This window comes from Acipenser ruthenus, chromosome 40, assembly GCF_902713425.1.
Source record: "Acipenser ruthenus chromosome 40, fAciRut3.2 maternal haplotype, whole genome shotgun sequence".
Classification (NCBI taxonomy): domain Eukaryota; kingdom Metazoa; phylum Chordata; class Actinopteri; order Acipenseriformes; family Acipenseridae; genus Acipenser; species Acipenser ruthenus.
In genome coordinates this window covers 2857471-2883788 of record NC_081228.1, presented here as the reverse complement: position 1 = coordinate 2883788, position 26318 = coordinate 2857471, and the positions used below count along the sequence as shown (strand labels likewise).

The 26318-nt window shown below is 42.2% G+C and overlaps 1 protein-coding gene across 8 annotated transcripts; it reads left to right on the top strand.

Annotated features, from left to right (window-relative positions):
- The first annotated feature begins 2260 nt into the window (after nucleotides 1-2260).
- On the top strand, nucleotides 2261-25575 carry LOC131708067 (tubulin-specific chaperone cofactor E-like protein). 8 transcript variants are annotated; one of them, XM_059010027.1, is made up of 12 exons: nucleotides 2261-2569; nucleotides 3404-3471; nucleotides 7166-7228; nucleotides 8289-8420; nucleotides 9436-9492; nucleotides 12759-12995; nucleotides 13292-13431; nucleotides 13718-13899; nucleotides 14326-14582; nucleotides 16541-16667; nucleotides 16991-17107; nucleotides 21884-25575. In XM_059010027.1, exons 6-12 carry the CDS (start codon nucleotides 12800-12802, stop codon nucleotides 22272-22274), a joined length of 1410 nt encoding a protein of 469 aa, XP_058866010.1. In that variant the 5' UTR covers nucleotides 2261-2569; nucleotides 3404-3471; nucleotides 7166-7228; nucleotides 8289-8420; nucleotides 9436-9492; nucleotides 12759-12799; the 3' UTR covers nucleotides 22275-25575. The 8 variants fall into 8 exon arrangements, with proteins under 8 accessions (XP_058866010.1, XP_058866011.1, XP_058866015.1 ...); XM_059010028.1 differs by lacking the exon at nucleotides 3404-3471; XM_059010032.1 differs by lacking the exon at nucleotides 2261-2569 and having other exon boundaries at nucleotides 3347-3471; nucleotides 12837-12995.
- Nucleotides 25576-26318: the final 743 nt, after the last annotated feature.

Sequence of the window (26318 nt, the reverse complement as noted above, 5' to 3'; positions counted from 1 at the left end):
AAGGTACAGCAGGTGACTATATGAACATCGGTAATGTACAGAGCATGACAGCTTTGTCGAAGACCGTGTCATTTTACTATTCCATTTCAAAATAGAAATGGGGTTTTAAAAGGGTCTCTTTTTCGACAGATCGTTTAGACTTCTGTCAATACACCTGCCGCCTTACTATAAATTCACTTCCTGTGCGACAGGTATCAGGACCCCACCTATCCTAATACCTGCTGCACAGGTACTGAGCAAGATGTATGGACTTCTTACTAATTAAACAAGCTACAGATAAATGATAAGGGGCTGGCAAGACAGAGAGGCAATCGCCTTTACTCAGCTCAGCCCCTGGAGCTGTAGGTAGCTACCGGTAACTTTTGCAGATTTTGATGCCATTTTATCGTTGCTGCTATCAGTGTCATGCGAATGTAATGGGTTCATTGGCACTGTTAATCCTGCCCTGTAGGCTGTTCAACAGATTGATTGTATTTAAATGATTAATGAGTGAGTGCTCTCGTGCCCTTGGTCCTTTCATCCGTGACGTGATTGAAATAGCTTGGCCTCATCCACACACCTTTCAGGATTCTGTGTCCTTCCAATTCTGGACTCTTCATTCTTTTAGCTCTTACGTCTATAAAGACGCTTTGGGTGATCTAGCCTGTGTTACATATACCCCCTGAACTCAGGTTAAAGTACCTCAACACAGTCTTGTCAAAAACACAGTATTTGCAATAAGACAGCTCCGAAGAAGCTTCCTAGCTCTTCAAGGCAGCATTTCCATAGTTATTCACCAGCTCTTGATGGACTTCAGCTGTGAACAGCGAACAGAGAGGACTGTAGTAACAAAGAGCCTGGCGGATTCCAATGAAAGCATCTGTGTTTGGAAACCTACATGTGAATGCCCAAGGCAAGTTTTTATTGTTCATTTAAATGAGCTTACTCTGAAAGCCGTGCAGCTGGGTGTGTGTTACTATTTGTCCATTTTATTTTTCTCTATTGTGCCATTTAAGAAAGAAATAAAGTGCGTACGTCTCTCTTTTCATTTCAGCTCCTTTATAATACTAGCAAGCTTTTAAGGACACGTGATGGGTCTCTGTCAGAATGGAGTAGGCAGCTTTGTTTTTATTTTTATTTTTTTCAGCATCATTTCAATCATATTGTGCTCTAGAAAGAGCGTGCCAAGGAACTACTAAAAAGAAAACGCTTTTTAAAGAACATTTCCCCCAAATGCACATACAGGGTTAATTTGGTGCATGAGTGGCAAGTGTTAACCGGAATAATAATACAGGGATGTTTTTTATAATCACCTTTGCTCAGATAAGCGTGTTTGTTTATCCTGGGGCTTGTTACCTTGTGAATCAATGGCCTGTTTTAGAATGATCTCAGTCCAGTTACGTGGCTCGCATTACAGACTCCTGCCCTGGGTATGAGGCTGACATATTACCAATCAATACCTTTATGAAAATCCAGTGGAGGTTAGGCCCTGTAATCACGTGATAGAGCTCTATATTATCACAGTCTGAACTATGTTCTCACCAGTTTGGCATTTGTTAGCTAATTGTTTCCAACAGGGAGAGAGCACGCATAAAAATCCTGACTTGGTCAGGTAAATCACTGTAATATTATATTGAATTAATCCTTTTTATATTATAAATACCTCACATCCTCTAAATTATACAATTACTTATCAACCAAGTATGCAAGCTTGTTTGCCAAGCCACTGTGTACCAAGGATGAAAAAGAGATCATTTAAACCAATCTGTGTGTAGGCTGCAGTATTTATGATTTCTGAGCTTGTGTCCAGTGACATGAGAATTGGATTACTGGTTTCTTACTGGATTTCCAGCAAGTTTATACACTTGAACCAGTAAGACCATTTAGTATCAGCAAACCACTGCCAGTGCTGGTCAAATTGTCCAAAAGGTGATACAAATTGGGTTTTCCAAATGTATCAGATTGTATCTTAACACATTTTCTGTGCAACATGACCGAGCCCACTTGGCCTACTCTGTTGCTGTGGCAACTAATGAGTAACAAACTCAGCGCTTAACTCTCACACAACATTGGCACGTAAACAAAAAACACATGCAGGGGTTGGGGGGCAGGGTTCACGCGGGATCAAAGTATCCCTGGTCTGAACACCATCCTTAATCCCTAAAATAAATCCACAACACACACACGTTTATCATCTCAATTGTTTAAAACTATGTCCCGCCCAATCCAGCCAGCCCCGGGAACAAAGCTTTCGTTTACTATTAACTAAACACAAGAGCCGGGAGTGCAAGCGCCAATTTTTGACGATTATTGTCTTGCTCGTCCCAGACACACAATAGAGGTTACACTAAGGTGATGATAAAAATAGAGCAGTCTCACAACACAAATTTATAACAAACGTTCACACAACGTCTAAAACCTATTGGATTCTTACAGCAACAGGGAGGCGTACATGCATGCAGTGCGGTAACATCCAAACCGGGGGGAAATTAACATTAATACCATTTCTGCAGCAAAACCAAGACCTCTAACGCTGAACTAAAGCAATATCTCCACAAAACGCTCTTAGCGGATTTTTTTTTTAACAAAGGTAAATGTAAAAAGATACAGATACCGCGTCTTACCTTCCCTATTAACTAAGTTTTAACCTGTTTTAGAAATTGAACTAATCGGTAAACATAGAACAGGCCTTGTCTCACACACCTGTTGTATTCTCAGGATATAATATTTTGTGAAATCTCCGATTTTTCTTTCGCGTTTTAGTGTTTGTTTTTAGTGCATTATTGTAGTAAACAATGAAAAGGTGTACAGCTGTATTTCTTTTTTTTTCAGCCGGGAAAGGCGCACAATGCATGCAACAGTTAGCGAATGTTAGTTACTATAACTTGCTATACCGATTACAAACAAAACTATCGTACTGCGGCACAGTAAAATCTTTCCAGTCAGCAACGAGTTAACTCGTAGCTAAAATCAGCCCGTCTAAACGCTGTGGACACCTGTAGTGTCTGTATCGATAACTCTTCCTACCCATGCCAGACACATTGTTACAGTTAATCAGAATCAGCCTGCACTGCAACTACATGCAGGAAGGTGTGGCTAGTGTATACGTGTTGCGTTTGTTTATTTAGAAAAAAACATTTTTGAACTGCTATTCCAAACTGAGAGTTTGAAATAAAACTGGGCGTTTATAGTAGACATGCATGCATTTGAACACACGCAGCTTGCACTGTTTCTGTGCCCTCACACACACATTCCGTAGTCAAAATGATACTGCATTTTTCAAAACACACTATTTGGTTTTTCTGTGTGTGGTGCTGTGCTGTACGTGCAGGGTTACGTCGCAAGAGCATTTCCATTGAAAAGCACCTTGCAGTATGCGCTTGCTTGGGACGCTACAGTGGTTTGTGTGTTTCGTCACTTCCAGGATGAGCAGGGTCGGACTGACAGCTGGAACAACAAAAACAAGAACTCCAGCAAGCGAGAGAGAGGGGGGTGAGTGGAATAAAACGGCAGTTTCAGGTTAGATTACTAAAACAGCGGCAGCGAAATAAAAGCGGGGCGCGTCTGTGATTCGTGCCCTGTTTAATTGCAGGCGACCTGAGCACTGTCATGCCGGTTTAGCTACTGTTGCAAATGAGAAACTGTCGTTGGATCGACAAAGACTCCGAGCTGACCCGAGCAGTGACCTGCAAAGTGCAATACATTAGGATGCGTTACAATGCAAACACCGGCATTACCCAGGTAACCAGTGAGTAAAATGGGCAATTTAACCGATGGCGTGGGAGCTCTGTCAAGGGGGTGAATGTGCGTAGCTACAACAAGCAAAATAGCGTATAAATAACGCTTGCTCATGCAGCAGCACAGTAATGGTCCCTGCCTGGCCGCCAGTGATCATGCAGCAGGTAGAATTTGTTTTAGTTGTTTGGACGTGAAGTTTAAGCAAACGGCCAGTCGCACTGCTGCAGACCGGTGAAATTACTAGGCTGTCATACAACAGTGCATGTTCTGTGTTTTATTTTCTGGTGTTTGATTAGTCATACCAGTCAGATGTATATCATTTCAATCTGCTCTATCTGACAATACACGATATGTTTTCTCACGGGAACTAGGCGTCACTTCGTTGAAGAGAAGGAATTGTACGTGTTTGTTTTTATTTGAAATTGAAAGTAAACTGCGACTGCGGTTTTCACACGTTTGGCTACATAAAAAAAACCACACGCATGCATGCATAGATAGATAGATAGATAAAATTAGTAGATTCACCATATATATAAGGAATCATAATCCCCTTTTAAACATGTTAATAAAACACCAGGACAATATATGTGGAGGTATACTCGATACATACATACTAGTGTATCATTTTATTATTGTCTGTTTTGCAGTATACGGTGCATCATTTGCAATGTACTGCGTATATTCAGAAACTTCAGCAATTGTTTTCTCGATCGATGGTTTTAGTGTCAGTGTTGTATTGCAGATCGATAAATCAATACCGTTTCCACCCATCGTCATTTTTTAAGTTGTGCAACTTTTTGACCTTTCTTTAATAAATAAATAAATAAATAAATAAATAAATATCTGACGGTTTAAAAACAACGACCACATACAAAGATGCAGTGTTGTGTTATGCGCCACTGGGTATGTATAGCGCCTCTAGTGGACGTCTCGTGCTAATACAACAGCTTAGTGTTATTCGAACAGGGCGCAGGGGAATCACTCAAATCAAACTTTTGTGCATTTTGTAGCAAAGAATTACTAAAGTCACGTTTCATAAAAAGTGCATTTACTGCGGTACTTTTGCTCGAAATAAATGTTTAAACAACGTCTGCTTGCAACCATATAAAATAGTGACCCCTCACAAACAGCATCAGAGGCTCAAACTTTAACTTATATTTTGCTTTAAAAAAAAAAAAAATTGGAGCCAATCATTTGAATTTAAGATTGTGTCCTACTTTCTTGGAGTTTTTTATTTTAAAAACTTTAATTCTTAGTGTACCAAAATAGAGCTGTTAGGAAGGAAAAAAAAAAGAAAAGATTCACTCTTTCAGGGCAGTGAAATCCTGCAAGATTTGTTCTTTTTCTCATGAATCCAAGGGGAAAATATACTGCATTGTAGGAAGCAAAACCTCCCAATACTGAACTCGCCAAACTTGCTTTGTGCTATTATAACGGCGCTTTCAATTAACCACAAAGACGCGTTAAAAGCCATATTGATTTATTATTAATATATTCCATTAGGGAGTGTTGAAAATATTCTTTTAAAAAGTTTGAATTCCCTGCACCCTCAACTATAAACAAGCATTTTTATAGCAACCCCTCAGCAACCAAGTAATACCTTTTATTTTTTATTACCTATTGTTGTAAATTGATGAATATAATGAATATAAACTCTGGCTGTCTTGATCCTTTCCAATCATGTCTTAAATGAGTTAATTATCCCTGATCCAGTTCACTGAACTAGGCTGTATGCTTAGATAAACAAGCTCTGGGTGTTTAATTACATTCACAGTAAAACCTGGAACAGGACTGCAGCTGCTGATGCAATGGGAGTGTTACTAAACTCACAGTAAAACCTGGAACAGGACTGCAGCTGCTGATGCAATGGGAGTGTTACTAAACTCACAGTAAAACCTGGAACAGGACTGCAGCTGCTGATGCAATGGGAGTGTTACTAAACTCACAGTAAAACCTGGAACAGGACTGCAGCTGCTGATGCAATGGGAGTGTTACTAAACTCACAGTAAAACCTGGAACAGGACTGCAGCTGCTGATGCAATGGGAGTGTTACTAAACTCACAGTAAAACCTGGAACAGGACTGCAGCTGCTGATGCAATGGGAGTGTTACTAAACTCACAGTAAAACCTGGAACAGGTTAAACTGCAGCTGCTGATGCAATGGGAGTGTTACTAAACTCACAGTAAAACCTGGAAAGGCTTAATTAAACTGCTGATGCAATGGGAGTGTTACTAAACTCATAGTAAAACCTGGAAAGGCTTAATTAAACTGCTTTTGCAATGGGAGTGTTACTTCCAGCCTTGCAGTCTACAGTGTCGTGCCCAGTAGATTACTTTTTGGAAGATGTTATAAATAGGAGGGTTACATGAAAATCACTGTAATAAATGAGAGCTGCAGAGGGCTGGTTGACCCAATGGGTTAATGCACTGGCCTTTTCGCTTCTGGGGTGCCTGGCTTTGAAGATGCATCAACATTGCCTTGAGTCGACAGTATTGCATTTGCCTGCTCCCAACAAAAAAAAAAATCCTAGTGTAGCAGGTCATTAAAAGACCACAGTACTCAATATTATGCAGAACTGCCATCTGATGCACATCCCTGGGTGCAGTAAGAACATCAGCTGCCCCTGTACACAGAGCACCAGACAGCAACCTGTCATCAGAGACAAGGCCATTGGCAAGTGCTTTTTGGGCCACTCGCAAAGAGATCAAAGATGAGCCTTTTAGCGTGCTGGAAGCACCAAGATAAACTGGAGCTCAATCCCTCTGAGTTGGATTGGAGAGAAACAGCGTTTACTGACAAAGTTAGCGGAAAGTTGGAATCAATGCGCTTGAAGACTAATCGGGGAAATAATGTTTTCCCATTACTTTTATTAATACAATTTATTCCTGCTGTGTTTAGTTAAAAAGGAAACATATTGATTAAGCACCAGGTCAGCATCTGCATACACATTGGGGAATGCAAGGGTCTGTTATAAGCTTCATATGAAAGTCTGAGCAGTGACAGGCTGCAAAACTGGATTTATAGTTGTTTTCCACAAACCAAATGGCAGTGAATCAGAGAGAAAGGCTTGTGTGCCTATGTTCCCTTTTTTAATTTTCTCCAAATCAATCAATGCCAAGCAATACTTTACAGGCAATGAGATTTAAATAGTGGGTTTAGTGCACTTGAAAATATACACCTGCCGTTTGAAGATCGCTTATTGTCTAGGCTTTCAAAATCAAAAGCAGGTGTTTTTAAAAGATGATGTATGCTCGCGCGCACACCTGTGTTTGTCAGTCACGCCCACGGTTGAAATAGCCTTGATCCCAGATAGATTAAATTAGTAGCTTCACCATGTGAAGCGTTAGGCACAGGCCTGGGCAAAGTTCCAGGATCATTCTCTTTCCTGTGTTTGATCAATGTATTTTTTTACGGTACTGATAACATTTTAAATGTGTTGTAATGCAGGACAGTAAAAGGAAAAACTGATTGAAGACAAAGTGATACCAGCAGAGACAAGAAGATTACAAGGTATGCTTTTTTTTAGTTTTTTCTCCCAAGTTCCATCTATAAAAGACTGTTAATGGTGCTGAGATGTAGAAGTCTGTATTGTGTAGCATATTTAATTGTTGAGTACTTGTGAAGGGCCTTAGAAAAGACAGATATTCTGAAAAAGCATACAGGGTCTTTATTTATGTGGGTCTGGCTAGTGAAGACTTTTCAGACAGTTTTAGCTACTGTATGGCTATAGGTTTAACATCTCTGGGCAGAGTCCTGCGCTACTACAGGATCCGACCCGAACCCACAACCTGCTGCAACACCGTCTTCTTACCCACGACCCGAACCGACCCGCAAGTGTTTGTCCTTTACCTACTGCCTGCGTCGACTGACTCTCTCACACACAGATATCTCTACCATTCTCCACAGATTGAGTTTATACAATAGGCTACACAGCGTGGTAGCTTTCTCTAGTGGTCTGGATATATTTTAACATGTAACATATTAACTGTCTCTACTTTACTATAAAATACATTTCATGCCCCCAGTTGAAAGGGAGCTGCACCTGTGCTTTCACAGAGGTGATGTTCCAGTTTTGTGACAAAAATGTGATGACAGGTTTTACAAGCAACGAATCCAGTCACATGTTCATTATTTTAATTCGCTGTGATTCCAAAATAATTCCACACTTCTGATTTACCTCTCGAATTATTGTCCATATTCACAAAGCATTTACTACCTAGTTAACATATTTTCTTTCTGAAAATAAAACAAAATGTTGATGTTAAAAAGCTTCAAATAAATAACTCACAAGTGTAGCTTCTACTGAGCCATGAACATCACTCCCAGTCAGCACAGCTGGTGTTGCTGTGCTGTCCTGACCAGGCTCACTGCTGCTTATCTGTTGGCATCTGAGGTCAGATGAGGTCACCATTCAGGGTAGTGAAGCTGCAGGTTGGCGTGCCAGCACTGAACAAGACTTTTTTTTTTTTCTCCCCCCCCTCAGTTTTGGGGAGCCCAGCTGTTTCCTAGCTCTGTGCTCTCCCTGTCCTCCTGACTGTCTGTGTCTCCATCTTCTCCCCTTCGTTTCCAGCCCTGGACTGCGACCTCCCATCCTCCAAGGAGAATACTGGAGTTCCACACGTGTGGGAGGGGGAAGAAGCACTGGTCAGCACCCCCCCTATTGTTGGTCCGACCCAGAGCCATCGCCCTGAGAAAAACATAAGTGAGTCCCAGTCTTTGTGTGTGTCCTGTGGGGAGGGGGGAGTGGTCATTTGGCACCTGCGGAGCGCCTATAAATCCAACTAGCATTTGATCAACCTAGTCTACCTCAACAGGGTAAGCAGCAGCTGGATTTTTTTGTAGAGCATTTTACAGCATTAGGAGTCATTCTGGATTGCATCAACCCCCTATGCTTGGTTATCCTGGGAATAACCCTTAAAAACAAGTGGTTGAAGCAACCCAATGGTACTGTAAGAGTTCTAAGCTGGGCTTCCATCCTTAGGTTATGGTAAAACAAAAGAAACCAATTACAAATGCAGAGCGCAGCATTTCAACAGGGACTTAAAATCTCCATATGGATGACATCCTTCAATTGGCTATTTGGTAATACGAACTTCAGCAGGTCAGAAACCTGCCTTGGGCACTCTTTGTTCCCTATAGACAGAAAATATACCTCCTCTTCTATTAGGTTTTTATTTCCCTTTTGGAAATGTGTGTCTGCCTGTCATTCCCCAGGCTATTCCATTTCAATTCAGAACTGTTTATGCAGTCTTATTCCAGGACTCTGAGATGAGAAATGCATACTGATATACTGTTAAGGAGCTTTACCTTATTCAGTTGTGTAATACCTCTACATTTGAAAATAAATGGAAACTTTTGAAATTGCAGAGTGAGATTCTTTTTAAACCTACTTAATTAAATAAGACAGCCTTTATCATTACAACATATTGGATACCATTGCCCTTTGTGAGTGCTGCTATTCAAACCGATAGAGAAGAGTAATATCCATTTCATAATGTGAAGCACAACCATCCACAGATATACCTGGCAGCACCCGTAGAGTCAGCCAGCCTCTCGGCTCTACCCACTGCTTTGTAAAACGTGCACCCCTCTCAATTCAGTGCTGCTGTTTGGTGATTATGTTAAACGCTGTTATTCATTTCAAGCTGCTTTCTGTATTGCGAACGCTGTTGCTTCCCTCAGAATCTGCACCCAGTAACTGTGTTTCGTTTATTCAGCCGATCTCAACCGTGGATTTGAAAAAGAAGCAGGAAGGGAAATTGAGACAGTGACAGGTCAGTAACAGTGTGAAATGCTTCTTTTGTTAAAAGAACAGTTGCAATGATTTATTTAACTGTATAGAAAGCTAGTAGAGGGCAGCCTGTTTGTACAGCTTCACAGTGCGGAGTGATGGCTGGATGCATATAAATATTATCCATGTGAACTGCTGTCTGTATTGGAGATAATGGGATTGCACTGCCTGTATATAGTACAATTAGAAGTTATCACAGGGTCGATATGTTTGTTGTACAGTATATCAAAAAACTCCACAATCAATGTTTGTTTGCTTTAGTGCATTGCCGATATAATGGGGTTTTAATAAACCCCCAGCACTGACGTCACTTACTGTATACGTTATGAGATTTTATAATTATTCACAAACCCGGTCGGAACATTGTTAAACATAAGAAAACGCCTGGGCAATTGTGAACAAAAGAATATATATAAAAAATATGTATTTTCACTTAAATCTGAACAGAGATGGATAGAAAGCTAAATGGAAACAACCGTGACTCATTCCTTATGAGTTGTACCATGGGAAGAGAAATCAAAACATAATTAAAACTAATAAGTAATACCCTCAAGCGTACACCTCCGTGTAATCTTCATTACTGAGGGGGAGTGAGTGAGTGATTGCATGCTGCACTCGCCTTTTGTACATGGCAAGGCCTCACTCTCCTGTATTAATTGTGCATGTTAAATCTCCTGGCCTTTAAAAGGACCCCATGATCTAGGACTGCACCCTCCACCCTGCATCCCAGTGTGGGAGCCTGGACACTGCTGTACAAGTCATGAATTGAAAGTCATGGCATGAGCACCCTTATAAAAGCATGGCAGGGTATAACAAAGCATAGTGAAAGCATATAGTAGGTAAGCATTGTAAAGCCCAGAGATGTATGGTAAAGCATTATATATTTTTTTTATTGTTATTATTTTTTAAACATTGTAAACTATGCAAATTACCATGTTCAACTTTTCTAAGGACAGGCAGTGTAAACACACCAGGACAGCACCAGAATATTGATCGGCATGGTTTATAAAGATCTGGGAGTGTCTGTGTGCGTGCTACCACCACCAAGCCACAGACACATTTACAATGAATATAGATCCTTTGTCAGTTCAGGTCAGTGTATTTCAGTTCCTTAGTAAGCCTAGCGAGTTGGGATGTAGTGCAAGAACCTATGCAGCTATACTTCTGATAAAACTGTGCGTGCACGTTAGTTTTGAGATGCAGTTCTACGTGCTGTGGATTTCATTAAGTGTAAAACATTCATGATTCATTCAATAACGAACCTGTCCATGCGCACAGTTGCTCAGTCTGGGCTCCACAAAACGGGTTAAAATACAGTTAATAAATGAAGCGAAGAAAGAAAAGGATGAACAAAGGGTTTATGGCGTCCTTAAGTAGGGGGAAGAGATTAGCAGAGAAGGGAAACGGAAACGTTGTCTAATTGAAGTCCTGCGTTTCTAAGCTTTTTAAATGGGCACAGATGCTGGATTCAGTTGTGCCAGATCTGTGTCGCTGCCTCACAAGCATCGGGTTATATAAAATGATACATGGGATTTCAGATCTGTAATCCATCTCTAATAAGGTTCCTGTTCAAGGCTGACGCTAATAGGAAGGGCATACTGTACATCTGGCAAGCAGTTGCAAAGCTTGAAATGTCTGTTGCACATGCTGTGTTTGTAATATACGAAGTAGGACTGGAGGTGAGCAATCAGCTTAACAATTTAACACACTTGTGTTACTGTAAGAGTTTCCAAGGACAGAAACTTACTGTAAAAGGGAAAAAAACACAGTTAACATACCCAGTCTGTTTTCTCATTTATGCATTCATCTTAAATAAGAATTTTTTTATAGTAAGGTTGTCTGAAAAAGATGCAACCTTTTTGCATTCGTTAATCATACTTGCGTGTGTGTTACTTCAAACTAATATGAAAGAAAACGTCTCACACAGTTCCATTTAAAGCTAAAGCTGAACAAGTTTTATTTTTTCAGGTTTTATTCAATGCAGTAAGGCAGGCAAGCACCTGTGTTTGCTGTATCTTTTCCACCGTCCTGTTGGGCTGTGCCTTCGAGGTGGGGTTTGAAACAAAAGCAGAAGGCTTTGTAAAGCTCCAGCCCCCTGCTGTGTATTCATTCTCCCTGGTTCCAAGTATCTTGTGCAATGGATATGTCCATAAATAAAACTGTGGTTTGCTATCGTATTGAATTTACCACACATCCCCCAGAGCAGGCTTTTCTATGCTTTGTTTTGTAGGACAATATTGACAAACACTTGAACTGAACAACCAATCGTGCGTCACACAGATTTGTCGGAAAGCAGACCCTGTTGGCATTCCAGTATGTTTCATTTGTAGAGACACATGATTCCTTCTTAGTACGTTGCTCTGTGAATCTAAACTGTATTATTACTTGCAGCAGTAGGAGGTTAGGACATATTCAAGCTGCAGCTCAGGAAATAAAAGGGAACTTCTTTAAATTCCCCATTCTAATTCTCCAATGTGACTTCAATCCCTAATCCCTGTACCAGAGATGTTCCATCCTACCATGCTTCAAATACCTTGAAATGTTGTAATGCACAAGTACAGCAGAGTACAGTACACCACACACTGTGAAACCCATGGCCCCGTTCCTTGTGTGCAGTACTGTACAGAACGTGCTTTTGCTGAACCAGAACACTGTCACTCTGGGGGGAAGCGCCCTGCCCTTTCCTGTGTGGCTGGGTTCAATTTATCTTGAACTGTGCTAAAGATGCATGCATAGAACTGAAGATGAAACTCAATAAGGACCCATCAGCCCGTGACGGGCATACATGAAATTCAGATAGGTTGCTGTTGTTGCTCAGTGATTTTAATTGGAAAGTTTTGTTCTACATACCAGTGGTGCATTTCAGTCTCCGTACAACATGATATGATTTATGATGTTATACCAGCAGATTTTTGTATTAAACACATTATCCAAAAAATGCATGTTGCTAATTGCTGTTTTTATGGTAGAATATGATACCACACTTCCATTGAGTAAATAGTACTTATGTGAGTAATCAAATAGTTAATGACATTATGTTTGCAATTCATTTTTTCCATCTTATGTTTCTGCATGCAGTGTTTAAACACCAGCAACAAATAACTTCAGTGAGGTTTATTACATTTTTTAGCGCTGTTTTCTGTCCCTAGGGTAAGCCCTGGTCCCAGTGTCAGAGTGCTAAAGTGTGTGGTCCTGTAATTGTTCATTGTTAACTGTTGCCTGCATGCTTGATTGTGGCATTTTAAACAGCTCCAGTCCCACCCCAGCAAATCCCTCCCTGGCTAATCTCTATGAGTGTTTGGCTTTTTTACGCCTGCGGCTCCACAGACGGGGAGCCTCAGTGGGACTTTAAGATGGAGCAGGTTGGCGGGCGCAGTTTCATGGAGGTCCTCAGCGAGAAGTACAGCCCTGAGAACTTCCCTTACCGCCGGGGGCCTGGCATGGGGATCGTAGTGCCAGCCGGCCCGCAGGGCTCGCCCATGAAAGGTGAGAGGACAGAAGCCAGCGTGTAACTCTGCTTGCATGTGTGCCGCGTATCTGTGGAACATCTGTTCCATTTACAATACATGCTGATGTATGCGGAATACTGAGCCTCTGTAATTGACGTGTGATACTCTGTATTTTGAATAATAATTTGCTGTTACAGGAAAAGTGAAGAAACGAATGGGGTGGTCTTACTTGTGTAATGTAGGAACAGGACTTCTCTCACAGCTGGCTTTCGTTTTCTATATTCACGTATTGCTGTATAGAGTCAGCTTTGCAATGTCGTTTTTATCCCCCAGACCGCCTCAACCTGCCCAGCATCCTGGTTCTGAACAGCTGCTGCATTACCAGTGCGGGGGACGAGGGAGAGATTGCTGCGTTCTGCGCACACGTGTGTGAGCTCGACCTGTCTGACAACAAGCTGGAGGACTGGCACGAGGTAACCAGGAATGAGCAACTGAACAAGCATGCACAAGCTTTTACAAAACATAAGCACATGCTCGGGGTAAAAAAAATCTATTGGCTCAATATAATAAAAATAAATGTTTCCTGTTCTGAGAAGGGGGAAAAAAAAAAACAGCTAGTCGGCTCCAGCGGTAATGTGCAGCAATAATAATTCAGACCTTGATTACCATTGAAGCCGTCAGATCTGTTGTGTGATCTACATGGATTTGGGTCTTTGCTGTAAAGCTGCTCTTGTCGCCCCCCCCCCCCCCCATGCACAGATCAGTAAGATAGTGTCAAGCATCCCTCATCTGTATTTCCTGAACCTCACTACTAACCCGCTGAGCCAGGCCGTGCTGGACCCCAGCTGCTCCAAGGCGCTGGTCAGGGTGCGTCGCCTCGTCCTGAACAACACCAAAGTGTCATGGGAGACCCTCCACACCCTCCTCGCAGAGATGCCACAGTAAGGACCCCTGGCATTGCCAGCTTCAGTATTCAGCTGCTGATGGAGACATAGTGCAAGCCAGAAAGTGCGTCTGGACATAGAAGCACTTGGTATTCCTTAGTGCAAGTTCCTTAGCACAAGCGATCTGTTGGGAAGCGGCTTGGGATAGTTTTAATCAGAATCTGTTTGGCTAAAGCGAAATATGTACAAACACTTTGATTCCCAAGAATTAATGGGATGATGGTTTGTACTTTTGTTTTACCATGCCGGTTTTGCCTTGAGAACCAAAATTGGATATTATATGTTTCTTAAAAGTTGTGCAGTAGTTTGTTAAGGAACGTACCTTTTTTTTTTTTTTTTTTTTTTTTTAAAAGGCTGATTTTGTTGTTTTTCTTTTTAAATAATTCTGAGTAGTTTTGACCGGCCCTTTGTGTCTGTGTGCAGGCTGGAGCAGCTGTTCTTGTGCCTTAACGGGTATGACACTGTGTCCCACTCGTCCGTGCGGTGCTCCTCTCTGCGGCTGCTGCACATCACCGACAACAACCTGCAGGACTGGAGTGAGGTGTGCAAGGTCGGGGCCATGTTCCCTTGCCTGGACACCCTCGTCATGGCCAACAACCACCTGAGCAGCATCGGGGGCTCAGAGGAGACCCTGAGCAGGCTCTTCCCCTGCCTGCACCACATCAATCTTCACAACTCAGGTACATGCTTTACCCGTGCTTCAAATCCACACAGAAACCCTGGCTTTGTCCCGTCCTGTTTGTTGATTTATTATTTTTTTACTGGATTACAAAAATTAACATGAAGCAAAAGTCAGCTGTTTTTGTTAAAAAATAATGTAATCCTGGCCGGAGGCAAGTACACAAACGTTTTGACTAAAGTCTTATTATCAGTGCAGATTAGCTGAAATGTGTGTGTACTTGACAAACTGATCAACCTCAACCTTGGAATTCTACACCCCTGGGGAATCACGGTGGATTGCGTAAACCATCTATCCACGGTTATCTCTTATAAGCTGTTATAAGCACTTAGTCTTTGATACGTTTAGTACACTGAAGTACAAACAAAAAAAAAAAAACATGCTTTAAGAGAGCATATCTGAGCTGTGGACTAAATGGAGGAGAAGCAGCGTGGGGTGAGTTTATCCACCACGAGTTCCGATTTTTCCCTAAATTGCAGGAAAGCATTTTGTATTTTGCTTTAATAAATAATAAAGCAAGGCTAGAAGGAGGATGGTGGCGGGGGCTGCTTCCTTCCTTCACAAGTCTCTCTCTGTCCCGGGAACGGCAGTGCTGTTGGCTGGTTCTCACCGGTCTGTAGCCAGCGTCGGGAGAGGGAATTCTTTTCCTTCGTCCCACGAGTGTTAACTTACACACCTGTGGGGCGTTCTGGAAGGGAATTAAAGAAGAGCGCTAAGCGTGCTCAAGGGCCCCACAATAAAGGGCTGCTTGCTGTTTCCATTTGCTGTATTAAGCTTTGTGTTTTATGCAGCGTGGCTGTTTGCCTGGAGAGCACAGCCAGGGGTCAGCTGTGTCACTTACCTGTGATAAAGAATGCATTCCTAACAGGGGGCTGACAGAGCCCCAATTGAAGGTGATTTTATCTCGATCACCTGGTGATGGAGACCAACAGGACTGGTTTCAAAATGCTTCTGTCCCAGTGACAGAGGGACAGGTGGCGTGAGGCTGTTAGTGTGAGGCTCAGACGGGGTTGAGGCTTATACCCCACGTTGCCCAACGTGAATTTATAGAGTGGTGGCAGTATTAACTACATTTAAAACAAAACCAGAAAAAGAAACTCAAAAGCTGGCTGTTCTTAACCTGCAGATATTACATACCGGTGCATGCACAACTCAGACTGTGGTTTTCTGTTGTATTTCAGGGATTTTTGTTAACAGCTGAATTATTTAGAAGTCTGATAACAGACAGTGGCAGGGATAAACTGAACTTGAATCAGTAATTTAGTGTACCTAAAGTTTTACTTTCTTACCCCTCAGATTAGTTAGGCATTGAGATGGGAAGAATTCTGCTAAAACGACAGCAAATGGGACAAAAAGCAGCCTTTTCTTCTGCAGTAGAAGGCTTTGTTGAAACATTATATGTTCCCAAAGCTCTGCATCTTGGGATTTTTTTTGTTTGTTTTTTTTAATCTTTTAATTTAGCTGCTTAGCAGTCCCTAGAGTAAGATAAGTTCTCTGTCAAAGAGCACCTTGACTCTGCTGTGATCTGATAAAGTAAATGGACATGTTCTGCTTGGGCGCAGAGGCAGATTTCAGTTCAGGAGTCCCATGTTTCACTCTGCGTATTGTGGGATAAACCTTAAAACACCAGCAGAGGTGTGTGTGGGGGGGGTTTACTTTATTCTGCCGAAATAAGATATTGATCTTGTAATTGCTTGCTGTTTTAAAGTATATGTAGGCTGTTTTTTAAGAAGCAGAAGTGCTCATCTGTCAGCCAGCGTAGTAAGATTTAGCAGGTTTCCTGCGCTGTGACTGCAGTAAGAGGTAACAGGTGTCTTGCTCTGCACTAGGTGCTATGCGTACACCTCGCAGGGGTTTGGTACCGGTGACACGTGGCATTTCGGTTCTTTGCCTCTTGCTTGATTGACTGTGTGATCTCGAGGTGGCATGTGCTTGCTCTGATGGCTTGTTTTGTCTCAGGTCTGAATAGCTGGGGGGATATTGAGAAGCTGAACTTGTTTCCCAAGCTGGACGAGGTGCGTCTGAAGGGCATCCCCTTGTTACAGAACTACACCAACACCGAGCGCAGGAACCTCATCATTGCACGGTGAGCGCTTCGTTTTTATTTGAGTAAAGAATAAAGGGGGTTACCAGCACTGAACAGGGCTGAGCAGTAAGGCTGTATGGAAACTGTAGATTTGAACAGTGGAAACGCTTAAACTTTCATATCACGTGGATGTTTTGTCACTTTTCATTATTTAGAATTTTCGCACAGGTTTTGTACAAGGTAACCCAGTGGAAACTGTAAGCTGTTCAATCTCGATTGATAAAAAGCAGCTACGAGACACACTGCGCTATCTCTAGTGTCTTGCAGTATATGTCATAGATGTACATGTGCTCATTCTTGTCTGCTTTTTGTGCTTGCTGCAGGCTGCCCTCGGTGACCATGCTAAACGGCAGCGACGTGACGGATGGGGAGCGGGAGGACGCCGAGAGATTCTTCATTCGGCATTACCTGGATTTCCCAGAGGAGGAGCTGCCGTGCAGGTGAGCAGTCCTCTCGATCTCACACAGAGAGATAGCAGAACACACCTGGCACTGTAGAGCTGAGTGAAGAAAGCAGGTTCACACTCCCATTGAAAACCACGCCCAATATTCAGTCGAATTAGGAAATCTTTACTATACACAGATTCAGTAAGCTTTTTAAAAATGCTTAAAACTGGAAATAATCTATTTTAATGTGGAGCCATGAGGTTAAAAACATGAATGGTGATGTGGTTTGCAAGGATGGAAATAAGATTCCTTTTGCATTGCAGTTTCACCCATTCCAGATTTCATTATGAGCTTGATTTATTTTAAACTTACAGTAAAACCAGGAATGGATCAAACTGCTATGCAATGGGAGTCTGATTTCCAGCCCTGATTTATCTAAATAAATACATCTATATAACCACATTGTGTCTGTCGTTCAATTGCTGGTCAGTAGTTAGTAACTACAGAACGTACTATTTAGAGAGACAGGTGAACTCAAATAATATCAAGCATATACAGTGTAACTTCATTATAACGAACCCCCCTGGGATCTGGAGAAATGTTTGTTATATCAGGGTGTTCACTATAATAGGGTTTGGCAATTGCTGTATCAGAATAATGAAGAAACGCCCACATTGAATTGAACATCTTCACATCACATTGATCAACATTTAAACTGTATATTTAAAAGAAAACAGTAAAGAAATGAAAAAAATAAAAGTACACTTGCATGCTGAATACAGTAATTACGTGGCCTTTCTCTTGAAAAACATATCCAGCGTAGATTGCTTCATAGTTTTCGTGTTTTTCTCAATGCACGCCGTTTCAGTCTTGTTACCTCCTCACGTCTGTTGCCATGGTTGCAGTTTGCGTGAAGATGGCAGCGGTTGCAGACGTCACACATGAGTCACACTACAATATCTATGAATCAGCCTGATCTTCGAATTGGCCTACCAAGGTCTTTGTTTTCACTGAGAGAATAACACATTCACACTGGAGAAAGTTCAGTGTCATTCATTCCCGAGATCGTTTTATCCAAGTAGATTTTGTAAAACTGATTGTTCTAATCGGGCTAATTCCCTTTGAAAAAAACGGTTCTTGCTGCTTGGATCGTTAAAGGGGGTTCGTTATAAGAAGGGTTCGTTATAGTGAAGTTAGACTGCACACAGCAGTGTGTGTCTTCTGTCTGGCAGGTGGTCATGTGTCGTGTAGAGACATGAGATGTATAGAAAGGGAGGGTTACATCCTTCCCTGGTGGTCCTGATCATCATGTCATGCAACACCGTGATTCTGAAGAAGCCTACAGTACAGGTTTCCACGCATTATATCCGTAGAAAGAAAAAAAACAAACCCACAGGAGATCTCTGATACAGCTGAGCGCGATAAGGGCCGGTCCAGCGAGATCGGGTGTCGCTGTTTTAAAACCCTCCCGCTAGAGCCGGCGTCCCGAGCAGGTGAGACCGTGGAGGAGTAGTGGAAGCCACGGAGGGACGACATGGCTGGGAAATGGAGCGTGCGCTGCGTCAAGCACATTCCGTTTAACCTCGGGAGAATGTGGAAAGCATTTCTGGTGTAAGTGTTCTCCCGCGGGGGCTCTAACCTTTTGGATACAATATAGCCAGTCTCCGTCATTTTCAAAGAGCCTTTTGTGAGATAAGAAACACTGATTGGGAAACGGATACGCCAGATCACAGCTCGATTTGTAGGGTAAAAGGGGACAGCAGCACTTTAGGGTTCCATTTGTAACTGGAGAGCTGGCGTGCCTCTTTAAAATATATTTGTCAGAATTGTTAAACTCCTAATTATAACATTGGTAAAGTGCCTTTTTGGACAGTGAGCAGCGATAGAGGAAAGACACCAAATAGCTTGTCTGTCATATCGAGTAGCAAGAGGGTCATTGTTCTGTTTCCAGTGGGAGCAAGTGTCTTCTCTGAGTTGAACGTGGATTACATGTTGATATTATGAAAAAATATCTTTCAAAAAATTGGAAAAGGGTCATGTGGTTTCCTCAACGAACGAATGAAAAAATATCTTGTGTCTTATATAAATTGAGTTTGAAACGTCCTCCAATGTCTGACAAAAGGAAATGAAATGGGCTCAGCTCAACGCTGAGGCTTTTGACAAGTGTAGTAACATAGGGAGGATGCGTATCTCGCCCCCAGAACCGGCGGACTGACACTTTTTTCACAGTTTTTTGTTTCTTGTGCTATACCCAAAATAAATCCGGCGAGGCGCTGCTGCTGTAAACCAGCCCTCTGCAGCACAGTGCCTGTAGCACACGCCATGCTGGGTTGTTGACACAGTAAAGCTGAAACTCCTTAAAACCAGCCACCCATTGCCTCCACGCTCCATGGTTAGATGCTAGCAGGTGGAGGAAGTCCAGATTATCCCGATTAACACCCAAACCAGCTCAGCGTGGCGGCTCCACACACTTTGTCAGGGGTGTTGGCCGCTGGAGTCAGTCCAGGCTTACTATTTGTGTTTGACTTGAACTTTTGACCTTCTCACCTGGAAGTAAGCGCACCAATTAGCTGAAATAAGGATGTTAATATGCTTCTCTGCGCACCCCTAACTCGACCCCCCCACCCTCCCCCCCACCTCCCTCAACTTCCTCTCCTTCCACACCGTTCCTTACCAGGGGGAGCTGTTAGTTTCAGGGGGAGGACTTCATTTCGGAGACCTTAAAGCGAACAGAGACCCCCTATTCGGGTGGAAGCTTTCTGGCGCCTTTGCCTTATCCCCAGGGCCCTAGAAACTGCTAGGTTCCAGCTAGTAGTAACAGAAGGGCCGTGCAGCACAGCTGAGGCCCTTAAATATCATAGCTTTGCCTGAACAATAGGCTCTTTATCCCCTGGTCACAGATCTGGAGACAGCTGGGGCACCTGTATGGAAACAGGCCTGCTGAAGTTTTCAGTTCTGTTATTTCAATCTGCACGTACCATCACTTGATGCCACTTTCCCAGCCCTTTGCCTGCGAACGAAAGGACAGTGGGGAGGGGGGTCTTCACCATCCCCTTCCCTTGCCCGCTACCAAGCTACTCTCCCTCCCCTTCCCACGTTGGAGCTGCACATCAAACCCCTGAGCTGGTTTCAAAAAGGCCCTCTCTGATGGCTGAAGAACAAAGCGTTTCTGACGCAGTCCTGAATTTAAGCGCATTTCAAAGTGCAGTCCTTTCACTTTGTGTAACTCAAGATGGATGTTTTTAGCCTTTTGGTTTAAGCGGCTTTTAAAATGGAGAGAGAGAGAGAGAGAGAGAGAGAGAGAGAGAGAGAAAAAGAAAGTTGGAGAGGAGAGCAGAAACAGTCAAGATTGCATCTGCCGCAGATCAGTCCTCATACAAAAGAACAAGCAGTATTTGCATGGAAGGCTGTCTAGAGCTCATCTTGAAACCACAGCAGCGTTTTCACACTGTAAGCTTAAGCAAAGTCTTCATGACCCGCATTTTGTTTTTCAGTCTGCAGATAGAAAAGGGAAATTTGCAGGCGTTAACTAAGAGATTTCCTTCGAGAATGGAACCCCAAACAGTGCCCCAGAGGGATACAGATCTCCTCACGAGTTGAGAGTATTTAGCAGCACTTACACAAACTTGCAAGATCAAAGGTTCTCATTCGTTCTCTGAGCATGGCTCTTCTAATATCTGACACCCTTTAGCTCCCAGTTCTTGTGTTTTTGAGTGCTGTCTATCGGACGAGAGAAACGGCTTTCAGGGAATGCTAATGCTACGAGGTGAAGCCTTTCCTGGTCGTGTTAATTGTTTGTAGGTTTCCAACTGGAACTATAAACAGTTCAGATTTTCACGCTTGCTGGTTTGACTGCAAACCTTTTATTCGGGTTCAATAATACGAAAAAGAACAAAATCACTGGTAACGCTTTACAACTACACTGTGAATGCACAGTCCTTACTCACTGGGGGTGTAGTTAAATTACAGTTTCAGACACGGAACGTAGTGCTGCTAAAAAATAAACCGTTACCTCTCACCTACATAGCCAGCGCACAGTCATTATTTAGTGATTACTTCAAACGCACTTTGCTTGGTTTAAAAAAAGCAGGGCCTGTGAAATACTCCCACTGCTGGCTCCATATTGCCTCTGGAAGGCTGCATCCTGCAGTAATTGCTTTGAATTAGAACCACCCAATCTTACAGTGCTTGTTTACATGCAACCTAATTAACGTTGCACAAACCACATTTCTTACCAGCCGCTGAACTGCTCCCTGCAATGTGTCAGCAGTCTTGCAGCTGGTAAAGCAGTCAGATTAGCATCCCCGGAGGCTAGCATTAAGCACTTGGGCAGGTCGGACTTCATTTGAATTGCAGATGTTTCAGTGCCCTGGAAGAGTATGTTTGTGAATGATGTTTTGTTTTATTTTTTTTTCCTTCCAAAACAACCACTGCTCCGCATGTGAACGAGCTGTTTCATCGTCTCCTGTGGAGTGAATGAGGCCTGCGAGCATTTTGCATGCGTTTCATTCTTTCAGACGAGGTTAGGTTGAATTGACACAGCGGGCACATCATTAAGTTAAACACCCACCTCTGTAATTATGGAGAACTTATAGGTTTTGCATTTTAACATAGAACAGCCACCTTGAGGGGAAACCAGGTTTCATAGCATTCTTCCACAACAGCTCCAAGACAACACATCAAGTGCTTTTGTTTCCTAACATTGCCATAGTGCTGAACAAATTAATCAACCTTTCTTTTAGTATTAAGATTGTGTATGTAGTTTTTTTTTTTGCGTGTTTTTTTTCTGAATAATAATCCCTAACGGATCATTATTATTGGTTCTTCCAGATACCATGAATTGGTGACCAAGTACGGGAAGCTGGCGCCCCTAGCAGAGGTCGACCTTCGACCCCGCTGCCACGCAAAGGTGGAGGTCCGCTGCGAGGGCAAAATGGAGATTGTGAGCATCCGGCTGGACCAGACTGTGTCAGGGCTGAAGAAACGGCTGCGGAGCGTGGTGCAGCTGTCCCCCAACAGCATGCGGCTCTACTACATAGACAAGGACCTGTCCTGCCCCTTTGGCCCAGAGGAAATGAAGTACAGCACGCGGGCCCTGCACTCCTACAGCATCAAAGACGGAGACGAGATTCTCGTGGTGCCCAAGTCCAGACCACAGTCCACCCCCCCTGCACCCTCCTCTTCCAGCTCCTCCTCCACCCCTCTGTCTCCCAGCCTCTAAGCACACACAGTCAGGAACAAAGAGAAACTCTTCGGCACTTCTTTTCTATGTGCGTCAGTTACTTGATCACTTATTTTATCCAGCTGTGTTTTGATTTTTGTTGCACTATTGTAGGTTGTTAAGCAAAGCTGATTTTTATTTATTTATTTTTTTTCAGTCGCCCTCACTTCCGGTAGCCTGAGACGCTGTTATTTTGGTGTGCACAAAGGGGTTTAGGATGTAATTTTGGTTAGCTTGTACCTTCGACGTTTCTGACAGGCGAGACCAGCCCTACAATATACCCTCTTAAAAGTCAGCCAGCGCTTTCTCCTCCACCACTATAGCGGTGCTTCTGACAATCTATGAACCTCCTGAACAGTTGTGACAGATCAACAAAGCGACACAAAAATAATAATTTATTATTATTATTATTATTATTATTATTATTATTAGTAACAATAGAATCGTTATTTTTCCTTGCAAATCTCTTATTTGTCCAGCAGTTGTTCAGGGGGGAGGTTTTTTTTAAAATAATTTTAATGCTATAGTCCAATCAGAAAATATATTATAGCAGCTTAGTATGGGTATGACATACTAGTGTTTCTTGCCTTATTTAGAGACCTCTAGTCTATTGGGTTCCTGCTGAATATTGGCATCGCCCAAAGCTTCTAAAGATGGATTTTACGCAAACGTTTTTTGGTTGTTTCTGTTGACTGCCCTTGCACACAATGCTGGCATGCTTCCCATTCTGTAGACCTGTAACTATACTAGCACAAGATTTGCATACTACACGCTCGTGGCTGATTTGGTTTCCTCTGTACACCAAATCTATTCTAACACCATAGGTTCTGGGGCTCAGTACTTGCTGAAGTTGTGATTGCTAATCATGTAATATAATGACCTTCTTCTGTATTAGACTTTTAGAAGTGGATTCAATGAAAAAAAATACGTTACAGCCGTTCTAAAAGTTTACCATAGTAAATGCCTCCCAAATGGTAGTAAAGTGCAGTAAAACATGGTAAGGAAAAGGGAAGCTTTGTACATGTTGTGGATGTAGGGCAGGCGGTCTCTTCACCTTGTTGAAAAGGGTTATTTATCTAAGTATGCCACTGATATGCAGCACCTTTTTAAAATGATATGGCACTGTTTTCTTTTTAATTCTTCAGCTGCATGTTGTCAAGGTTTCATTTACATTTCAGTAGTGCTGCTCCAGCTAAGATCTAGGAAGTATTAGTTATTACTATGATAACATACAGTGTGGTGAACTGTACCAAGATAAAATGGCTTGTAATGGCATGTTAAGAATAGTCCAGGGTGCAGCGTTTTCAAATACCTGTTTTAGGACTGGAGTCGGCAATCCTTTTCTACGTAACCCTAAATGTCTCCAACCTTCTTCCTCAAGCAAGCTTTACATTCAGCGCTCCGCAGATTGAGTGGGCTAGTTCTGCAGCCGCGGCTCCTTGTTACTGTATTGCTTTAGCTGCTTCACACTGAGGGAGGCGTGAAATCAATACAGCAGCAACAGAGCAGATCATATACACATATACAGTCATTATAAAACAAGTACATGCATACATATATATAATATATGGATAGATAGATCTGAATTCTGTTCAGAGTGTTTATACGAGGGCGTCAGGTTGTCGCATTGCAAGCTTTTGATTCGTTCTAAACTTTGCAGCAGATCACTCGATTTTAGCTTCTGTTACTGCTTGTTTTCTTCATTATTTTATCAATGCAGTTGTGGTATTATTAACACACCAGGTGTACAAGGTTAAACATCGGAGACGAAAGACTGAAATTCCACCTTTTACTTTGTAAAAAAAAAAGAAATGCATGTCATGCTATGTATTTTTTTTTTCTTCTTTTATTGAAACGCTAAATGTGTGTTTGTACTCCTAGCATCTTGCAGACTTTTCGGATTGCACTCGGGTACAATCGACTGCTGATTTTAAACACATTTTATTGATGCCCCCCCCCCCCCCCCTTTGAATTTGCATGCAGTGGTTTTCAGATACAATTAGTGTTCTTCCGTTCAGTAAAGGTGTTTTTTTGCCTCTAAGCTCGCTTCACAACAGGTCCCTGCATATGAACGCCCTGTTCTGTACAGTCGTAGTGCCACCTTCACAGTGGGTTCAGAGGTTAGGATCACAGCTATTTACTTCCCTGCCTGGTTTTCTGTGAATGAAGAGTCCCGCGGGAGCGGTGAGAAGCAAAGCCGTGAAGGAACTCGCTGTGCTAAACCTCTAAAAAAGGTGTCCAACAAATCCACTCAGCCCTCATCAGGTGTCAATACGAAATGAAGCCATGTTGTGAGGTTCCCTCCTATCCATAATATTGGATTGCTTGCTTGTTCTAAGAAGTTATAAAACTGAGCTGCAATCCCGATAGTCCTAACTGGACATTTAATTTAAAAATAAAAATGATGTATGAGATATAAAAAAAATATATATATATATATATAGTATAAACAATACATAGAGGTTATAGGTCCTGATTTAGCAACTGCAAAAAAGGCATATTTAATAATAAATAAAAGACATTTAAATGTTATAAATCATTGAGCAAATTAAAATGTTTTTTGTTTTGTTATTTTTTTTTATAAATATGATGCTTACTGATGTTTTTTCTTTCTTGTAATAAATTCGGTAGCCGCCCAAAACATCACTGAAGTTCAACAAACCAGTTTTTTTTTTTTGGCACAGGACATGATGGGGGTCATTTTTTTTTTTAATTAAATGAGATCGGATCCCAACAACCCCTTTAAAACCCCGGAGATGACCCTGCAGTTTTGTAGACTTCATTCCACTGTGTTAGAATTCTGTTTCGGGATGGCAATAAGGGGACCCAGTCAGCTCCCGTAATGGAGTGAAGTGTTTAGAGCATTGAAGTAGCAGACACCTGGGTGAATGCTTGAAGTTATTTACTTTGATTTGAATAGTTTTTATTGTTTGTATTGTACAGCTCTATGAAGTTATTGTAGACTTAGAAATATTTTGTTTTATAACAAGTTGGCAATTTATCAGTAACAAATAGCAAGTTGCAGCTGTCATTACCGTCCTTATCTATTTCATTACAGCCTCTTAATGACTTGATAATGGCACAACCCTTCCTGAATTGTTGCTTGGACACAGCATGCTGCAGTCGGACAGACAGCTCTGTTCTGCTTAAGAGTACACAGCCTAAATAATAACTATACTAAGTATTCACTGATTCACGGACCACATTTCTGCGAGACTCGTGGAATGGTATCTTGTTCAACAGTGTAACTAGAAAACTATTTTAAACAGATTGTTTCAAAAATAAAGTATGCTGTATTGTTTGTGTGATGCCAGGTTTAGAATATTTCTGCTTTCGGAGGTACTGTTTTCGGGTTTTCTTGGGTATCAGTCATAGCTCAGTTCCTTAACGCATCCTCTCAAGGTTCAAGTCACTGGTCATCCTTAGCTGTAACTGGGTAGAAACCCTGAAATTCCCCCTGGGTGCAATTCTCCCAAACCAGTCGGTCTAAACTCTGTATATCTCAATCTGAATATCGCACACAGATATGCATCACAGTGGTAGAAACAGAGTGTGCGATATATTCTGGTATCACTTGTCACTCTCGCATCACCTAAACTTGTAACAGTGACTGGAGGAGAGGTGTATACACTGGGTAACACATACACCTGCTACAGTGGGAACAGGATGGGGTCTATCTACTGAAACTTCATCAGGAAGGGAATAAGATGGCTAACTGGTGCCTGGAACAGTGTGATTTGTGGTGTCCGAAGTTCAAAGGCCGTGTGAGAAAGGGCTGCTTTGGGTGCCCCTGCTGGAAACCAGAAGCAGTTTAACCCTGGCTCGTGGAGATGTGTTGTGTGTGTGTGTGTGTGTGTGCAGGACCCTCCTCATAATCGTGTCCCGGACTCTGGGTGTGCCTCCATGCCGATCCTCCCATTGTAAACTATTGATTTATTAAACCTTAAGAGTTTGATGTTTCTAAAGAAATACCTTGGTGTTGTGTTTTTTTTATATCTTTCTTTGTTTCTTGTAAAACTTGAAAGAAACTACAGGTTTGATTTG